General features: G+C 56.2%; 1 protein-coding gene across 1 annotated transcript in view; it reads right to left on the bottom strand.

Annotated features, from left to right (window-relative positions):
* The window catches only part of LOC115599083 (protocadherin gamma-A4-like), an 8,453-nt gene extending 6,571 nt beyond the window's left edge, over positions 1-1,882 (bottom strand). The window contains 1 exon segment of the mRNA XM_030459363.1: positions 1,836-1,882. Within this exon segment, the coding sequence (XP_030315223.1) occupies positions 1,836-1,882 (47 nt within the window).
* Between the last annotated feature and the right edge of the window lie 16,583 nt (positions 1,883-18,465).

Below are 18,465 nucleotides of genomic sequence, written 5' to 3' on the forward strand. Positions count from 1 at the left end.
TCCTACCTGGGCTCATCCTTACCTTCAGCTGCTGACTTCCCTCTAGCACAGAACAAACATCTCCAGGATCCCAGCCCTCATCCCAGCCTGCTGAGCCAACCCTGCTGAGGCTTTGGCTCCTTCCCTGGGGATGTTAAGTCTTGAAAAAGCTCTAACTGGCAGGTCCAGAGGCAGCTTTGCCTCTCATTCCAGACTGGAGGTTGTTGGAGCATGCAGGTCTTTCCTGTCCTGCTCCATCCCTTCCTAAAATACTTTAAATAAAAAGAAAAAAAGTGATTTTATTTTCAGTGTCTGCTGAGAACTTGAAGGAAACTCTCAACAGGAGACAAGGACAGATTCTAAACGTGCAGGATAATATTCAGAGCTTTCCTGCCAGCAGGGATGAGCGTGGCAAGTTGGGGAGAAGAAAGACCCAATATCCTTTTGCTTGTAGGAAGAAAACGGGTTTGGGAGTGGATGGGAGCTAATGCAGAAGGGATTCATGGGTCTAGGCAAAGTTGGAGAGGGACAGAGTGGTAGGAAAAGGCATTTCTGTCGTGATGTGGACCCCAGAATCATCTTCTACAGCTGGGAGGGGATCCTGCAGGGGTGGTTTTTGCCCTCAGCAAAGGATCTGTGTCCTCCTGAGTCAGCTTTGGGTAAAGACAGCAGAGCTCTGGGCAGCTCTTCTGTTACCTGATTGCCCTCCTGGAGTCTCCTGGTGGAGGTGTGAGGAAGTGAGAGGAGGTGTGAGGAGGTGGGAGAAGGGGGGAGGAAGTAGAAGGAGGTGGAGAGGTAGAAGAAGGTGTGACGAGTGTGAGAAGATGGCAGGAGATAGGAGGAGGTGTGAGGAAGTGAAGGAGGTGAGAGGAGGTGTGAGGATGTGGGAGGAGGTAGAAGGTGGTGTGAGGAGGTGGAGGAGGTGGCAGAAGGTGTGGGAAGGTGGAAGCCTCAACCAAAACACCGGGGTAGGCTGAGTTTCATCTCCTCATCTTGGGCTAGTGATGGTCTCTGTGTCTCGGAGCAGAGAGGAAGCCCAGGTTGGGCTGGATGTGAGGCACTCTGTGGGGTGAAGCTGACCCTGATGTTTCTACTTCATGTTTGGTTTCTGGTCCTTGGTTTCTGGGTTTGCAGCCTTTTTAAGGGTGCCAGGACACAGTGGGAAGCAAGGTGCTCAGGTGTGGAGGTCCAGCTGTCTGGAATGGGGACACCACCTTCTGTTTGACCCCCAGGAAATGACTGCTGACAGCTTCTGTCTGGAACTGAGTGGAGTTCTGCAAGGTGAGCAGGATGTCCTTTCCTCAGCTGCAGGTATGAGATGAAACCAGGTGATGGGGAGAGCAGGAGGTTTGGACTGAGTGATCGGGTGGTTTGGGTTGGAGGGGATCTTAAAAATCATCCACAGACACCTCCCCCAGCCCAGGGTGCTCCAAGCCCCATCCAACCTTCAACACTGCCAGGGATGGGGCAGCCACAGCTTCTGGGGGCAACCTGGGGCTCAGCACCCTCACACCAAGGAATCTCTTCCCAAGATCCGGGCTGCCTTTCAGTCCTTTAGCCTTGTTCTCCTTCTCCCCTATGTTTTTGGGAGGTCTGGTGCCCATTAGAGCTCTTTTCTCCCCTCCCCCAAACTTCTGCTCTGCTCTCTTGGTGCAGGAATCCAACCACACATCTTTCAGAATTTTTTGCAGACGTTGTGGAAGTGATGGTGAGGGGTGGGAGGCCACAGTCTGAGCTTTCCCAGCTCTCCAACCTGAACCTTGCAGCCCCTTGTAGAGGGGGGGTGACCTCTGTAGGGCCACCAGATGCTTGTGCTGCCCCACGTTCCTCCTCCATCCCCCTGCCTGTGTCCTTACCCTTCAGTGAGCCCTTCAGCAGCAAAGCCACCAAGGGGCCCTGACATCCCTCCCTGTGCCAGGTGAGTGGCCAAAGGACATCCTCGTGTCACCACTGTCCCTTTGCCTTCCCAACAGGTGCTCAGTGACATGGGTGGAGCTCTAACCCTGTCCCTTTGTGCCAAACCTGCCTTCTCCATCACCTTTTAGTGATGCTCACTGTTAACATGAGGACTTTGTGGTTCCATGTAGTGTTGTGATTACCTTGGAAGCCTCCTGGCCCCCAGCTCCTGCTGGACCCCCCCTCACTGCTGGCAAGTGACCCCTCCTCAGCAGTACCCAACCTCCTGCTTGACCCAGGAGGTTAAACTGACCCTGCTGTGGCCTTTCTCCCTCAGGCTTCTCCCTGCTACCAGGCTCAGTCCAACATCTGCACTCAATCACTGTCCCCTCTCCCTTGGTTTCCTTCCTCTTTGCCTTGCTTGAAATCCATCCCCTCCTCCTGGCAGCTGCAACCCCCCCCCCAGCTGTGAGATGCTTTGCAAGCTCTCACATTCCTCCCTCCCTCCCTCCTGCTGCTTTCCTGCCTCTTGCTCAGGGGGTCCCCATCCAGAGGATGCTGCAGACCCTCCTCTCCTCAGCCCTCAGGGCTTGGCTACCCCCAGCACAACCACCCAGACCCCAAGTGCATCTCCCAGCTCCCCTTACTGGAGGTCCCCACCCTGTCCCAGAACCTCCCTTACATCATCTTGCAGTTTTCCACCAGGATTTGAGGCTTTTTTGTTTTGGTTTGGGTCTCCTCCTCTCTTCTTCCCTCTTCTTCCTCTTCTTCCCTCTTCTTCCCTCTTCTTCCCTCTTCTTCCCTCTTCTTCCCTCTTCTTCCCTCTTCTTCCCTCTTCTTCCCTCTTCTTCCCTCTTCTTCCCTCTTCTTCCCTCTTCTTCCCTCTTCTCTTCCCCCCACCTCCCCTTCCTGATCCCATGGGGCTTTCTGAGCTTTGGCTCTTGGAAAGGAACATCAAACCTCTTCTGAGGTCTCTCCTGGGTGCTGGTTTGGCTTCTTTCCTGGACAGACAAGCCATGGCCCTGTGGCTTCTGCTTTTAAAAGTCTTGGAGGAGGAGAGGAGAGGGATCCCTGTCTTCTCTTTTAGTCCTTCTCTTTGGCCCAGGGGTGCTGGAAATGTTAAATCTGGGCTCATTGGAGGGGCAGAGGGAGGTGGGAAGGGTTAAATCACCCAAACTGGGGAGGTGGGGAGATGGGAAGGGTTAAATCACACAAACACCCAAGTTAATGATTTCCATCCCCTGCCAAGTTTCGGGTTTCAGCAGGAAGGGGGGGGGGGTCTGGCCAGCAGCTGTGCCAGGAATTGTAGCTCCAAAAAAGAGTATTTTCTTTCTTATGTCAGCTTTCATCCCTGGATTCCCCTGACTCCCCAGATGCCTGAGTTTCCCCGGACTCCCAACTGCTCTGAGGCCCTGGGACTGTTTTCTGCTGGAGCCAGGTCAGGGAAAAGGGGCTGAAGAAGGGACTGGTCCTCCCTGCTTCCTTCCTGCCTCTGCCTTCCCCAGGGAGCCCCAACTTGCAAAGCTGCAGCTTTCTGCTCCTCTGAACCCAGGAATGATTTTGGGGCCAAGCCTCCAGGAGCTGGCTGAGCAGTCCCTGCCAGCAGCAGCTTCCCCTGCAGGAACTTGGGTGGTGCGAGGAGGTTTGCAGGGAGTTATCCAAGCCAGGCTGGAATATGGGATCATAATCTGCATTATAAGAAGCCTGGGCACTGGGTGCCCAAATTCTGGCAGCAGGAGAGGCCTCTTCAAGGTGTAGCACCTCCTGACCTTCCTCCTCACCTCCTCCTGGTGCCTTTTCCTGTTCCAGGCAGTGGTGACAAGGATGGAGAGGGAAAAACCTGAACTTCTCCCACCAGGCCAAGTCCAAAGTGTGTCAGCAAGGGGGAGGGCAGTAAATGAAGCACAGAGGGGGATGCAGGGACCCCACATCCCAGTGTCCCAACAGCCTTCCTCCACCTTCCCTCCCATTGCCTGCCTTGGGCTGGGGTCAGGCTGAAGTCCCCATTGGGCCACCACTTTCTCTTGTCCTTGGGGACCCTTCACAGGAAACCCAGACCCTCCCCTTGGGTTTGGCACAAGCAGGTGGGGGCAGTGGAAGGACCCTAAACCCTCCTCCCTCCCCCCAAATTGTCGGGGGCTCCCTTCACTAGCCCAAAAAGCTGGGTCTGGTAGCCAAGTTCCGTTCCCCAGCCTTTCCCCCTGTCCTGTTTGTGGGTGCTGGGTGCTGGGTGCTGGGTGCTGGGTGGGGGGTGCTGGGTGCTGGGTGCTGGGTGCCGGGCAGGGGTTGCCTGCAGGTGGCAGCCTGTGCAGGCAGCACGGGCAGGGATCTCCCAGATGGTGGATGAGGTTCCGGAGCTCTGGGTTTCATCAGGAGCTGTTGCCAGGGAAACACAGATCCGCAGAAGAGCCCGGGGGTTCGGACTTAACCCCCTCGGCACCGGCTGAGGATGCGGAAAGGCGGCTGGAAGCTCCGGGAAGCATCATCTTCTGCTCCCGGTGTCCACGGGAAGGGTGGTGGAACTCGGGTGGGCTTCAAGGTCCCTTCCAGCCCAAACCATCCTAGGATTCTCTCCGAGGTCGGTGTGAGGGATTTGTGCCCCGGGCTGGGTGGGCTGGGGGGGGATGTGCTCTTTTATTTCCAACTGGGGGTTTAATGACCTTTTCAAATCTGCTCCGGGGCTGTCGGAGCACAAGGCTGAGTCCCCGGGGTGGGGGGTGCAGGGGGGGCTTCCTGTTCTTCCTGGGTGCCTCTTGGCTTTCAGCTTGGGAGATCCCTACACAAATGAGGGGACACCAGGTGAGGGTGGGTGCGGGTCACCCGTGTCCCCAGCTGAGGGCTGGGTGGGGGTGTGTGGGGGGGAGATGTCCCACGGAGCCCCACGGAGCCCTGGTCCCATCGCATCTCCTCTGGGACAGGAGAGGGCACCGGAGCCGCGGTGTTGCTGGGGTGGTGGCAGCACATGTGTCACCCTCTCACATGGCTCCCCCGGGGGTGACATCCCCTGTTGCTGGGCAGGGCGAGCAGCTGAGCCTGGGCTAATCTGCTTAGTGGTGGCCTGAGCCCCCAGCACGGGAGTGAAAGGGAGATTTAGAGGCCAGGGGGCCATGAGAGAGCCGGGATGCTCATTGGAGACAGGGAAACCAAGCAGGGAGCCAGGAGACCCTGGAGGGAGCCCAGGGGAAAGCCAGGGAGGACTCAGTCCATGGGTAGGAAATAACCCAACAGCTGGGGTCTCTGAGGAAGCCCAGGGCTTTAGACAAACGTGCCCAAAAAAATCCTGGCTGAGCAGCCAGCACCCCCTCCTCCTCCTCCTCGGGGAGGAAGATGTTGCCAGGCAGTCTGGGCCCTAATCCATTCCCTTCCATCCAGAGAAAGAGGAGGGGGTGGAGGTGGATGCCTTCCCACCCCCACCGTGCCCGTGAGGCAGGAAAACAAATGAAATCCAAGCATTAAAGGGTGAAGAGAGGAACCACTGGGTTTTACCCCGTGGAGGGACAGGATGGGGAATATTTATTTTCCCTTTCCTGGAAGCAAAGAGGCAAAAGTTCTGTAGCAGCAATGGCTGACAAAGGAGCCCAGGTGCTGGGCTGGGTCCCCTGTGTCACAGAGGTCCAGTCCTTTCTTTCACAGGTGACAGAGGGACCCAGAGTGATGGACGTTTCACAGGAAGCCTCCCAGGCTGGTGGCCTGACCCATCAGAGCAGGGTAGGTGTTCCTCAACAGGACTCTGCCACCTCGGGGCTTCTTCTGCAGGGCTGGTAAGGAAAGGGATAAAAAAGAATAAAATTTAAAAACTGGTGCTGCTATTACTGCTTGGTGTTTGTTCCTTCCTCCTCACAGCTGTCAAGGAAACCCTGGCATGGTTCACATACCCAGCTGGTATTTCTGCACTTGCTGACGTGTTGGGTCCTTTTATTTCAGAGCCAAAATAGTTTCTCCACCCCGCTGCTGGTGCTGGCTCCTGCAGCACCTTTCCCACTTGCCATCCTCTGTTCCTCTGCCTGCTGGTGGGGACTGGGACACCAGGTTTTCTTAGAATCATTAAAAAAATTGGGTTGGAAAGGGATTTTTCATCCAACCTGACCTTGAACACCACCCAGGGATCAGGTGTCCCTGCTCTCTGAGCTTCCTCTTCTGGTGTCTCTCCACCCTCATCCTGAAACGTTTCTGCCTTACAACTCCTCTGAATCTCCTCTCTTCTCATTTAAAACCCTCACCCCTTGTCCTGTGGCTACAGACCTGGCTAAAAAGTCTTCTTCCAGGTTGCTGAAGCAGGATTGTACCTTCTGTGGGTGAGTGCAGGCACGACAGGACCATTGCACCTCTTCCAGGATGTCTCCCAGAGATGGAACAGGTTGAGGTGGTGGTGGGGTTTACAGAGATACCCCCAGCTGCTGGCAGCTACAGGAAAAGAGAGAGAAAAAGGTCTTGTGCCATGTTTAGGGGCAGAGGGAAGAGAGATCCAGAGGGTTTGGAAAAGAAGACAGCTTGGGAGGAGGATCAGAGATGACGTGGTTTGAGGAGAAGGAGAACTCAGAGCAGTTTTGTGCTGTTTGTCCCTGGATGGGAGATTCTGGGTGATGGGGGATGTGATGGGCTCAGGGTGGAAAAGAAAGGAAAAAAACAGGATCCAAGTGGGGGGAGGAGATGTGGTGGCTGTGACCAGACCCCAAAGAGTGGGGCAGGATGATCTCTCAGCCAAGCATTTGGGCAAGAAGAGTAGGGATATAGATGAGGCAAAGCTACAACTTTTCTGTCTCAATACAGGAGGAGGAAGGTGAGGAGAACCCTGCAGAGAACCCTCCAAGTCAACCTCAGCAGCCTGCAGTGGCAGTGGGGTGTTTGCTCCCCTTGCTTTGGGGTTTTTGGGATGGGCTTTTGAAGTATGGGCCCCAAGGCTGAGGCATGGCTCCTGCAGCCCTGTCAGACCCTGAAAACCTTGGGGCCGGGGTGGCAGGACATGGCTGGGTGCTGCTGGGTGCCTGTGTTCTACCCCAGTGCCAGGACCATGGCTGTGAGCAGCCCAAAACCCATTTGTACCTCTGACCACAGCCCTGATGTGCTCCTGCTGGCAACCTGGCTGTGCCCTGTGTCCCCTTGACATGTCCCAGCTGGTGTTTCCACCTCTCTGGCCCTTTCCTGCCCTCTGGGGTGGTGGCAGCACAAGTGTCACCCTCTCACCTCAGGGGGGACAATCTCAGCCATCCCAGACCCAGCTTCTGGAGGAAGAGGAGGAGGAGAAAGAGGAGGAGGAAGAGGAGGAGAAGGCTTTCCTTGTCCACACCTACAAGGTACAAGGTGCACCCTGCCAGGTACAAGGACCAGGGATGGGTGTCCTGATCCCAGATTCCTGGGGGTAGGAGTGGGGTGAGGGATCCCAGGTGTGTGAGCCTGAACTCTGCCTCTCACCCAGGGATTTCTTCCCCTTTTTTCCTCTTTCTTGAAGGTGTTTTCTGTATGCTGGGGTCCTGTGCTCCTGGCGTGGTTTAACCCCAGTGAGCAGCCACAAAATGGGAATTTCCCTCCCTGGGAAGTGGTGAATGAATTCCTGGCTTTGCTTGGCTTCCGTGCTCAGCTGCTGCTTCACCTTTTCCACTCCCTTTCTCTCCACCCGGGACTTTTCTCACTTTCACCCTCCTGATTTTTGCTGGGGGCAGATGAGTTGCCCACTGGGGTTCACCCACACCCCATCCCAAAATGTGTGCTCCTCCTTGGAGCCTCCTGCCTGGTGCTTTGTGGTCCCCCCGAGCTCTCCCAGGGGGCTGCCTTGTGCCTCTCCAGCTGTCAGGACATTTCTCCATCCTCTGTCACGGCTGCCAAGCAGCCCTGGAGCTTTGTCAGCTCTGAGCTCCAGGAAGGAGCAGAATGGGAAAAAAACCACCAAGTTTCTGCTTAAAGGATCCATTTGTGGGGGGGTGGAGCGAGGTCAGGGAGAGGGGACTCGGTGACAAAGGCGTGGGGACCGTGGCACACAATAACTCAGTGTCCTCCTCCTCCTCCTCCTCCTCCTCCTCTCAGAGTTTCAGCCCGATGGTTCAGGACTGGTTTGTGGTTGGAATGACTCAAGCACTGTCCTTTCCTGTCCCCCCGACGTCACCCCTGTGCCAGCTGCCCCCCCAGCCACCCCGCAAGGGACAGCAAGGAAGTGACTGGGAATCCATCCCCAATCCATCCCCCCTCCCCGAGCCCAGGAATCCAAAGGGAAGAGTAAGAGCTGAGCTGGGCTGGGTGCAAGGGGCTCCTCTTCCTCAAACAGGATGGAACTGGGGCACACGGAGCAGCCACATTGTTCAAAGCCCTTGGTTGATGTGTGGGGGGTGATGAGGGACCCTAAACCTCAACCCGGGCAGCTTCCAGCCAAACCCAAAATCTGGGGGGGTGGGTAGGATGCAGTCACTTCTGAGCCTTCCTGGAAATGTTTTACCAGTCTTCTGTAAAACCACCATAATCTCAAACCAGATCTGCTGGAGGTTACCAAAAAATGGCATTTTGGGGGCATGGGTTTCCAGCCTGAGCAGCCCCTGCTCAAGCCATAAATACTCCTTGGCCAAAAATGCTCTGAATTTTCCCTAGCTGCAGCATTTCCCGTTGATAAAGTCCACCTGGTTTTCCATGGGGGTCTCCTGAAGAAGCTCAGATCCCATGGAATGAGTGGGGAGGTCCCTATCTGACTGCTGGAAGTATGAATAGGGAAGAGTGGGAACAGCAGGAGTATTTCTGACCTTGTTTCAGTAGGAAAACCCAAAAAAAAAACAATAAAAAGGCTGCAGAGGGACCTGACCTGATGCTCTGTGTCTTTTAGCATCTTAGAGATGTTTTTTTTCCTTTTTTTCCCTTTTTTTCCTCCCTGAGTCAGGGAATGCTCCCAGGGAATGGCCACAGCTACTTGGAGAATTTGGGGGTTGTCCCTGGCAATGTCATCCAGGGAGTTAAAACCCCAAATCTTCATCCTCAGATCTAAGAATTCCTGGGAAAAGAAGGAAAAGGGAAAAGGGGCTTCTTGGTGTTCTACAACGCGTTGTGCTGCCTGGAGTTGGGGTTCCCTGCCTGAAGAGGGACATCAGAAGGCAGGGAAGGTGAAGGGGGCTGAATAACCCTGGGGCTGCTTGATCCAGGAAAGAAAAAGAGGGAGGAATGGGAAAACTGGAGCTTTTTATGTCTCTTTCTGGTCGAACAAAGGCGGGAGGGGCAGATGGAAACGCGGAGCTGCGGTTTCCCTGCCCTCCCCTGTACGGAGCGGGGCGGAGGCTTCTGGTTCAGAGGGGTTAAAAAAAAATGAAAATAAAAAGGCAAGGAACGACATTTATGGAAGGAAAAGGTGGGAGGAGGTGGGAAAATTCACAGGCTGAGCAAGAGGAGCGAGTGCCGGCGGGGATGTTTGGGACCTGCGAGGAGCGGAGGTGGAAGGAGGGGGGGGTGGAAAGGGTTTGGTTTGGGAAGGGGGGTAAAGCGGGGCTGGGGGCTCGGGAGAGGGGATGTGAGAGGGCCTGGGGGGGGGGGGGGTAAAGGGGCTTCTGGATCAGAGGAGGGGCGGCAGAGGAAGGAAGACAAGAAGGGCATTGAGCAGAGGCTCCTGCTTGCTTTAAGCTGGCTCCAGATACGCTCCGGTCCAGCTGGCAGCTGAGGGGGGGGTTGGGGTGACATTGCTCATCCCCCCCCTTCTCCCCCCATCCCTCCCTCCTTTCTGCTGGAGCCCCGAGGGGCTCTGTGCACAAAGCCTGGCAGCTCTGAATGCTCCCTGTGTTGTCTGCGCCAACCAAATGCTGCTCCATCCCTGAAACGCCTCATCCCTGAAATGCTCCATCCCTGAAATCCCTCAACCCTGAAATGCCTCAACCCTGAAATGCCTCATCCCTGAAATCCTTCATCCCTGAAATGCCTCATCCCTGGAACGCTTCATCTCTGAAATCCCTCATCCTTGAAATGTTTCATCCCTGAAACTCTTCATCCCTGGAATCCTTCATCCCCTCTGGCTGCCAGACCGGGATGGGAGCCCCGGGACCACCCGCTGGTGCTGACCCAGCAGCAGCAGCACCCACACATCAGGGACTGGTGCTGAAAAAAACGCCCACCCTGGCCAGGGGACACTTTTGAGCAGAGCTGGGAGGATTTGGGGGCTGTGGGTCCCTTCCCGGCCGGGTTCTGCTCAGGATCCCTGTGTGTGTCTGCCCCAGGGGTGCAGGGCTGGGGGGTTCTCCTGCCCCATGTCCCGGGCACAGCCCAAGTCCCTCTCGTTCCTCTGGGTTGGGGGGTGGAGGACAAACCCCTGAGTGATGTCTCCTGCCCGGTGATGGGGGAAAAAGGGCTTTGTATGGGGCAAGGAGGAAGAAAAGGGGATGGGGTGTGCTCCAGGGCACGGAGAGGCTGAGAGAAAGGTGCTGGATTTCCTGCAGTTATTTAGCAGAGTCCCCAAAAGGCTTTGAAATCCTCCCCAGGAGCCTCGAGCTTGTATTCTTGGTATCCCAGGAGCTGGGAAACAGCAGGAAAGGTTTTCAGAGGTGAAGGAGTTAATTCCTCCTCTGCCTGCAGCGCCTGGGCAGTAATTCAGCTGCTGCTTTATGTTCCCAGCCCTTTATGTTCCCTCCCTTCTGCCATCCCTTCCCACCCGCAAAAATCCATTTTCCCAGGCACAGAAAGCAGGACTTGGTGCTTCCTAAGGATCTGGGGGGGCTGTAACCCCCTCCAGCACCCCACAGCCCCCCTAAGATCCTGGTGGGCTGTCCTCTCCCGTGGGGTGCACAGGGACCTCCTAACGGGGTGATGTCCCCCAGGTGTAAGGTGTGGAGTCCCATTTGGGTCCTGGTGCTCCCTTTCAAGGGTTTGGGGGAGGGAGGGGGACACTAAAAGGGACCTGAGCCCTTAACCTGGTGCATTTTGCAGCTCAGGACCCTGTGGTGGGGATTCCTCAGTGTCCTGAGGTCAGGGAGCTCCTCCAGCTGCTGTCCCCAAGGAAGGGACCAGAGCTGGCCTGGAGATGCTTCTCCTCGACGTTTTTAATCCTTTCTTCTCCAAACCAGGCAAGCCCAGCAAAGCTGAGGAGATGATGAGGTGGAAGCATCCCTGAGGAGCCCATCAGCAGCTCAGGCTTGATGTTGGGAGTGTTCCTGCTGCTTCCAAACACCGAGTTCTTTCCTTGCTCTGATTTAACCTATTTGTAACCTTGTAGGAATGGAGTGATCCCCACCAGCTCAGCATCACCCAGGGCTGGGGCACAGCTTGGCTGTTGTCACATCCCTGCAGGATGATCCCAGCCCAGGTAGGAGTCTGGGGGTTACCAGGAGGCTGGAGAAGGAAACAAAGCAGCTGGGAATGCCCAGGACAAACCCTGTCCTGCAGGAGCCCTCCCAGGCACTACTGGGAGCACTGGTCCCTCCTGGGGTCAGGCTGAGCTTTTGCAGCTTTGAATTTGCAGGGACTTTGATATCCACTGATAACACAAACTCCTTTTTCCTCATTCTGAATGCTCCCTGTGTTGCCTCTGCAACCAAAAGCTTCTTTATCCCTGGGATGCTTCATCCCCTCTGGCTGTTGGACCAGGATGGGAGCCCCAGGAGCACCCGATGGTGCTGACCCAGCAGCAGCAGCACCCACAGAAGCTCCACAGAGCAGGGCTGGTGCTAAAGGGTTGTCCTGTCCATAGCCCACGTCCCTCTTGCTCTTCTGGTTTGGGGGATGGAGGACAAACCCCTAAATGATGTCTCCTGTTCACTGCTGGTGAAAGGGGCTTTGTGTGGGGCTGGGGAGTGGGGCAAGGGGGAAGAAAAGTCAGGGGGGGAGGTTCAGGGGTGCTCCAGGGCATGGAGATGGTTTGGGTGGGAATGTGGGGGCTGTGGGATCCTCTTCCCAGCCATGTTCTGCTCATGCTGTGTGTGTGTGTGTCAGAGCCACAGGAGGTTGGGTCCTTTCTCCAGGGTTCCTTTTGCTCTCCTGGGTTTGGGAGGTGGAGGTCAGACCCTTTCCTTCTGTGCCTGCCCAGGCATTACTGGGAGCACTGGTCCCTGCTGGGGTCACACTGAGCTTTTGCAGCTCTGAATTGTCATGCATTTTGATGTTGCCAAATAATACGTTTTTTCTCACATTTTGGGTCTTCCTGGGACTCGTTATCACCCATCCCAGTGATGGGTGGTGGAGGGGCCCTTGGGAAGAGGTGGGTGCATGCCTGTGGCACAAGGGTTGAGCTTGGCTGGGTGGGATGGTGCCAATGCTCCAAGCTGGGAGAAGCAGGAGCCCACTAGGAGCAAAGTTTGGCTCCTTTCCTGGTGTCCAGCAGCCCCTTGTACCTGGGAAGGGATGAAGGAGTCAGAAAGAGCAGGTGGGACACTCCAGGCATTGCATCTTCTCCATGCCTGGGGCATCACCGAGCTCCTTGCAGGGCTCAGAGCCACCATCTCCTCACATCAGACCCTGGAAAGGGGGATTCCCCATCCCTGGAGAACCCCATCTCCATCCCTGGGGGGCTTTCCAAGCCCTGGAGATGTGGAGCTGAAGGACGTGGGGCAGTGGTGGCCCTGGAAGTGCTGGGGTAATGCTTGGACTTGATGCCCTTAGGAGTCTTTTCTGAGCCAAACTTCTCCAGGATTCTGTGCCCAGGGTGGGCTCTGCAGGGCTGAGGGGCTGCACGGGGAGGTTTTGTGCCTTTGTGCAACCAAATGCCCAGGGCTGCAGCCCAGGAAAGCTGCAAAATGAGTGAAAAATCAGGATAGAGGAGCTGCAGCTGGGCCAGCTGGGAGCTTTGCCCAAGGGCTTTGATTTTCTCATCACAGCTCTCTTCATCCAAAGCCTTTTTCTCACAGCTCTGCAGCTGGGGGCGAGTGATGCTCTGCCAGCACCTCCTTATCTGGGTGCTTTGTGTGTGGAAAAGGTGAAAAAATAAACGAGATTTTTGGTGCAAAAGTGGGAACTTGGCCTCCATACCTTACAGAGATGAACCTGATGCTCCTGAGCCATGACCTGGGCTGCTGGGCAGCTAGAGAAGCACCCACTGGGTGCTGCCACCGTGTCCTAGGAGGAGGCTTGGGGGTCTTGTCCTCTGCAGGGAAAAATCCACCCTGGCTCCATGAGCCCCAGACACGGAGTGGGATCTCGGTCACCCAGGTGTCCCCCCCTCCTCAGTGTCACCCAGGACAGGGCAGGAGCCACCTTACTGCCTAAGGACTCACTGTGCTGGGTGTTCTCCAGGGATAAAAGAGGGAGCAGAGCCACCACTTGAGCTCTTCTTGTCCCTTAAGGTGTCTGCACCCACGGGACAGCTCTGTGCCACCAGTGTCCCCCCTGGTGACCCCACAGAGGGCTCCATCCTGGCCCAGCTGAGGGGCTGAGCCAGAACTGGGCCAGACTGCAGCTCCCCAGGGGCTGCTGTGCTGCAGGACATTTCCTCCCAGATGGTCACTTTGGAGGGACTAATGCCTGTGCCACATGCTGCTGCTGGTGGCCCTGGCTTGGTGACACGGGAGGAGCATGTCCTTGGGAGCTGGAGCAGAGTCCCTCAGCCTGGGGGCAAGCTCAGGATGCAGCAGCTCAAGTCCTGCTGGTACCTCCTGGGGGGGACCCCATAGGGTCCCTGAATGTCCCCTGTGGTCACCCCCATCCCCTCCAGCCCAGGGCAGCTCTGCCTGGACCCCCTGCCTTCTGCCACTATGGGCGTGGAAAAGAGGTGGGGGGGACATCACCAAGGGGGTCCTTGGGGTCTCCTGGAGCTGCTCCAGCCCCTCCTGCTCCATCCAGGATCTCCTCCTCACCCCCAAGCCTCCTCTGTGCCTTCTCCATCCCACCACAGGCTTGGCTTGGCTGGAGGGGGGGACATGGCAACCAGCCAGCCCCGTGTCCCCAAATGTCCCCGTCCCTTCCCCAGTGCCTTTTTCCCCTCCCAGGTGTCCCCACTGCCTCAGAGGGTGTGGGATGAGAACAACCAGCAGGGCTGAAGCTCTGTGGGGCTTTCAGGAGTGGGGTCCCCAGGCAAGGACACAGAGGGGATCATGGAAAAACGAGGACAGGGACCTGATGATTGTCCCAGTTTGTGCCCAACCTCAGCTCTTTGGGGTTATTTTTAGCAGCCTTTTGATGAGCTCCTCAATGACAAGTTGCTAATTGGGGAGTGGGAGGCCCCAGATTGGGGTGGGGAGGGTAGGGAGGGGGGAGGGACACCCATGGCTCAGTGCCCCTGCTTTGTCCTGTGACAAAAATGGAGAAAAATAAAGAGCTTCAATAAAAGAATTGTCTGAGCCTGGCACTGGGCATCAGCAGGGGGCTTGGGGGGGCTGGAGAACTGCTCTGGAGGGCTTCTAAGAGAGTGGATTGGGGTTAATCCCCCCAAAAAAAGGTTCTTCAGGGGCCAGCAGAGACCTCACGGGTTTCCTTGGGGTGAGATGTCCCATGGGGGGGACAACACCTGGATTCCAGCAGTGTGGGGCACCCAGCAGCACCCTGTGGAGCAGCAGGCCCCAGGTTCTTTCTGTGTGACCTCCCCTAAACCCAGGTCCATTTAATGATGGAGAAATCCCCCACAGGTGCTCCTGGGCTGACACAGCCACTGTAAAACCCAGAGCCTGGACCAGAAATCTGAAAAGGTATCTAAAAAAATTTGAGTCACTCTTTTGGATTTTTTTTTTAATTTATTTAGTCTAAAAATGTTTTCTTCCTGCACATCCCCCTCCCCCCCAAAAAAAACCCAAACACCAAAACAAAAATAACCTGTCTGTGGCTTCCCAACCCTGGCCAGGGGGATGTCCCTGTCACCGTGCCACCCACCTCCCTGTCCCCTGCCAGGGGAACATGGGGAACATGTCCCATCCCCTCTTCCTGCTCCCAGCTGCCCCATCAAGGTCTTGGCTCAGCATCACTGCTCAGTTGAGGGAAGTGGGTGCCCAAACCCCCTCCCCATGCTGGACACCCCCCTCCCCCGGGGTTTCTTCTGCTGGGGGAGGCTCAAAAATCCAATTCCAAGTTCAAATTCCTGCTGCAGGCTCTTGGGGCTCCACCAAGCCCCATCCAAACCTTCAGCTCCCACTGTGCATGGCAGGCCCAGGGTGACCTCCCAGCCACCTTCAGGGACACCAGAGGAGCTGGCGAGAGGGACTGGCTTGAAAATTGAGATTTTTATGGTGATTTCCCCTCCCCACCCCTCCTTTCCTCTTTGCTGGGTGAGGTCATGGCAGGAGGAGCTGCCCCGTGGGACTCAGCCCCATGCCAAGGACCACGTCAGTGAGCAGGGTGCCAGCCCCCACCCAAACCTCCCTGGGGCCCAGAGGTGACGAGCCAGCTCAGCTCACACGTCCAGTGCAAAACTAGATCTGCTCAGCTCCATTTTGTTGTTGTTGTTCCTGCCCACGTTTGGCTTTGCTTTCTAAAGTCAAGTGGCCCAAAAAAAAAAACAAAACTGCTGGAAGCTGGTGACACGAGGCCACCCTGCAGGCTCCAGGAGGTGGCAGTGAGTTGGGGACATCCCCTGAGGGACCAGGGTCCATCCCTGGGTGAGCTGGTCCTGCATCACCAGGATGCTCAGCTGCCTGCAGGGCTCTGCCAGCCCCATGCCATGGATGCGTCTGGGAGGGTGACAAGGGACAGCAGGAGGTGGGGAAGAGGAACTGAGCTGCTCCCAGGGAGGTGGAATGAAGGGAAGGGAGGAGGAGGAGAAGCAGAGGGAAGCAGCAGGTAGGGAGAACAAGGATGAAGGAGGGTAGGAGCACCTCATGGCTACTGAGGGACACCCAGAGCATCCCAGCATGGATCCCACCTGCTGCCCAGCTGCCCAGACATGCATCCCCTCCTCAGGTGTTTTGAGGGTGATCCAGCCCCTCACATCCCCCCCAGCAGCCTGCACCAGGCACATGGAGCCCCTCAGTCCAATCCCCCCCATGGCTGGAGGTCACAGCCGCCCCCCACCCCCTCAGGAGCTGCCATCCCACATCCATGATCAACCTCTCCTTCCCAAGGCCTGGGAAGCTTTAACCTCCCCGAGGGTCTCTCAGCCCCAGCAGCTGCCTGGGGGCTCCATCTTGGCATCTTTTTTGTGTCCCTTTTCTCCGGGGGATCCAAAGGGGAATATGGGGGGGTTGTCCGTGCCCTGCACTCTGCAGATGGTGGGGTAGGAACCAAACCCACCCCCTCCTCCTCAGGGCTGTGTGTGTGTCTGTGTCCCTCTGTCTGTCTGTCTGGGATGCTCCACCCCCCCCTATACCCCCCCTCCTCCACATCTGGCCAGCAGCAGCTGGTTTTTCCCTCCATGGTTGCAACACCCCAAGTCACAGGATGTGTCAGACCCCTCACACACCAGGAGAGAGATTGGGGGGTTTGGGGGCTCCTCCTGGCCAGAGGGGGCCCAAACACAGCACCTGAAACACCCCCCACACCTCCCCCCCCACCATCATCACCCCTCAAGTGCAGAGAGGGGATCCCGGGCACCACGGAAACCAAACCACAAGGCAGGGGGTAGAGAGGGGAGAGTGGATGGTGATGGGTGACCAGAGCCCTCCTGGGATTAGGGAAGGGTGATTGGATCCCTTGGGGCTGGGGAAGGGCGACTGGATCCCCCCGGGATGAGGAAGGATGACAAGAAACCCCCCCCAGACACCCCCCGGGATTGGGGAAGGGAGACTGGATCCCTTCAGGATTGAGGATGGGAGAAGAGAACCTGCTAATGATGGAGAAAGGTGATTAGATCCCTGCTAATGATGGAGAGGGGTGATCAGACCCCTGCTAATGATGGAGAGGGGTGATCAGGTCACCCCAGCTCTAGGACAAGGGTGACCAGATCCCTCAGGGATTGAGGAAAGGTGACAAGATCCCCCTGGGATCCCCCTGGGGCTGGGGGCAGGGCACCAGGATCCCCTCAGGGATGGGGAAGGGGCAGCCACATCACCCCCAGCCACATCCCCCCCAACCCTCTCACCCTCCATCAACAGCTTGGGGGACCCAAAGATGCCCAAACCACCCTGCCTGGCACAGCAGCAGCGTGGGGATGGACAAGCCTCAGCTGTGCCCCCAGTTCTCACTGGAATAAATACCACTATTGGTTTTTTTACTTTTTTTTTTGGTTTTTTTTTCAGAAGAAACCGTTTTATTATTTTTTTTTCCCAAAGAAAAAAAAGCAATATAAATATTAGAGTATAAAACTTGCGTGTAACACATCGACATTGGTCTATATGGGTATAAGAAGGATATAAGCATATATATAATATATAAGTATAATTCAATATTAGACACATTGAGAGGGGCAAACAAGGTGTTTTGGGTTCACAGACACTCGGGGCACAGACCACGTGGAGAGAAGATACAGAGGAAAAAAATAAAATTGAAAATACTGAATGTCCACAAGTTAATCACTGCTGAGTAAAAATAACACACCACTAAAATACACAACACTCACTACTCTACCTCAGGTTGCAGGTTAAAAAAAAAATGAAATATAAAGACTACGATTCAGCTACAGCATTTCTAAAGGGGGAGAGGGGGTGTGGGATGAAGGGGGGGGACAAGGGGCAGCTGGAGGGGACAGGGTGGGAACTGCTCCCACACAGCCAGCTGGATCTGCATGGACCATGGTGGATGCTCCTGCTGCCCCCTGGGGTGTTTGTTTTGGGGGGGGGGAGGTGGTGGTGAAGGTGAGGGGGGGGCTGCTGCCGTGCTAGAGCCTGGATCTGCTTGGGTGAGTTGTGTGTTAGTGATTAAAAAGGGGAAAAAAACAACACCCCCACCCTGCCCCTCCCTGGGCAAGCTGGGGTGGCCCCTTCCTTGCCACCCAGTTGCCCCCCCACCCCCCCCTCCCTTCAACTATACCCCCACCCCCCCTTCTGCCTCCCTGGGGGGCTCAGAGATGCTTTGCTATCAGAAGTGGGCCTGGTGCAAGGGTGATGGGCTCATGGAGTAACTCCATCCCTTATCCTTCAATTCCCTCCGAAGGGGTGGGAAAGCCCAAAGCCAGCAGGAGCATCACCTCCTTCAGACTCCACCCCACCTTGTCACCCCCACACTGGCTTTAAAGCATCACCCCACTCCCACCCTAAGCTCTGGGGTGTGGTCCCCAAGTGCCACCAAACCCTCAGTCACTTGCTCAGTCACCCAACCACACCCCAGCAGCAGCTCAGTGGTTGTCACCCTTTGGGTGAGCCCCCAACCCACCCCCTTCAGTGGGCTCCACACCCTAAAATAAGAAACAAGGAGTCTTCCCACCCCACTTCACCCATCCCACCCCCACCCCCCACTCCCACCCACGGCATCACCCCACTCATCGTGGCCATGCGAGGATTTCTGGGGGTGCTGGAGCCAACGGTGCTGGTGCAGGGAGGTGAAGGATGGGCATGCAGACATGGTGGGCAAAAACATCCTCCCCTCATCCCCTCATTCTGGGGGAAAGTCGGGCCGGCTGGCCCCAGGGGAAGGAGCCTCTCTTAGCTTTAATTCCAGAAGGACAAGGACTGTACATATAAATATTTACTGCAAAGAAGGGATGAGATGTGTCTGCTCTTCAAGAGAGCCTTAGAAGCCCCAGGGCACCTCAGGATGCTCCTCGTTGAATTCCCCACCCCTCAAACATCAAGAGGGGGTTTGGTTTGTGGTGTTTTGTTTCCTATTTCAGGCCATCAGTGGTTG

Source organism: Calypte anna, chromosome 13 (genome assembly GCF_003957555.1).
Source record: "Calypte anna isolate BGI_N300 chromosome 13, bCalAnn1_v1.p, whole genome shotgun sequence".
Taxonomy (NCBI): Eukaryota; Metazoa; Chordata; class Aves; order Apodiformes; family Trochilidae; genus Calypte; species Calypte anna.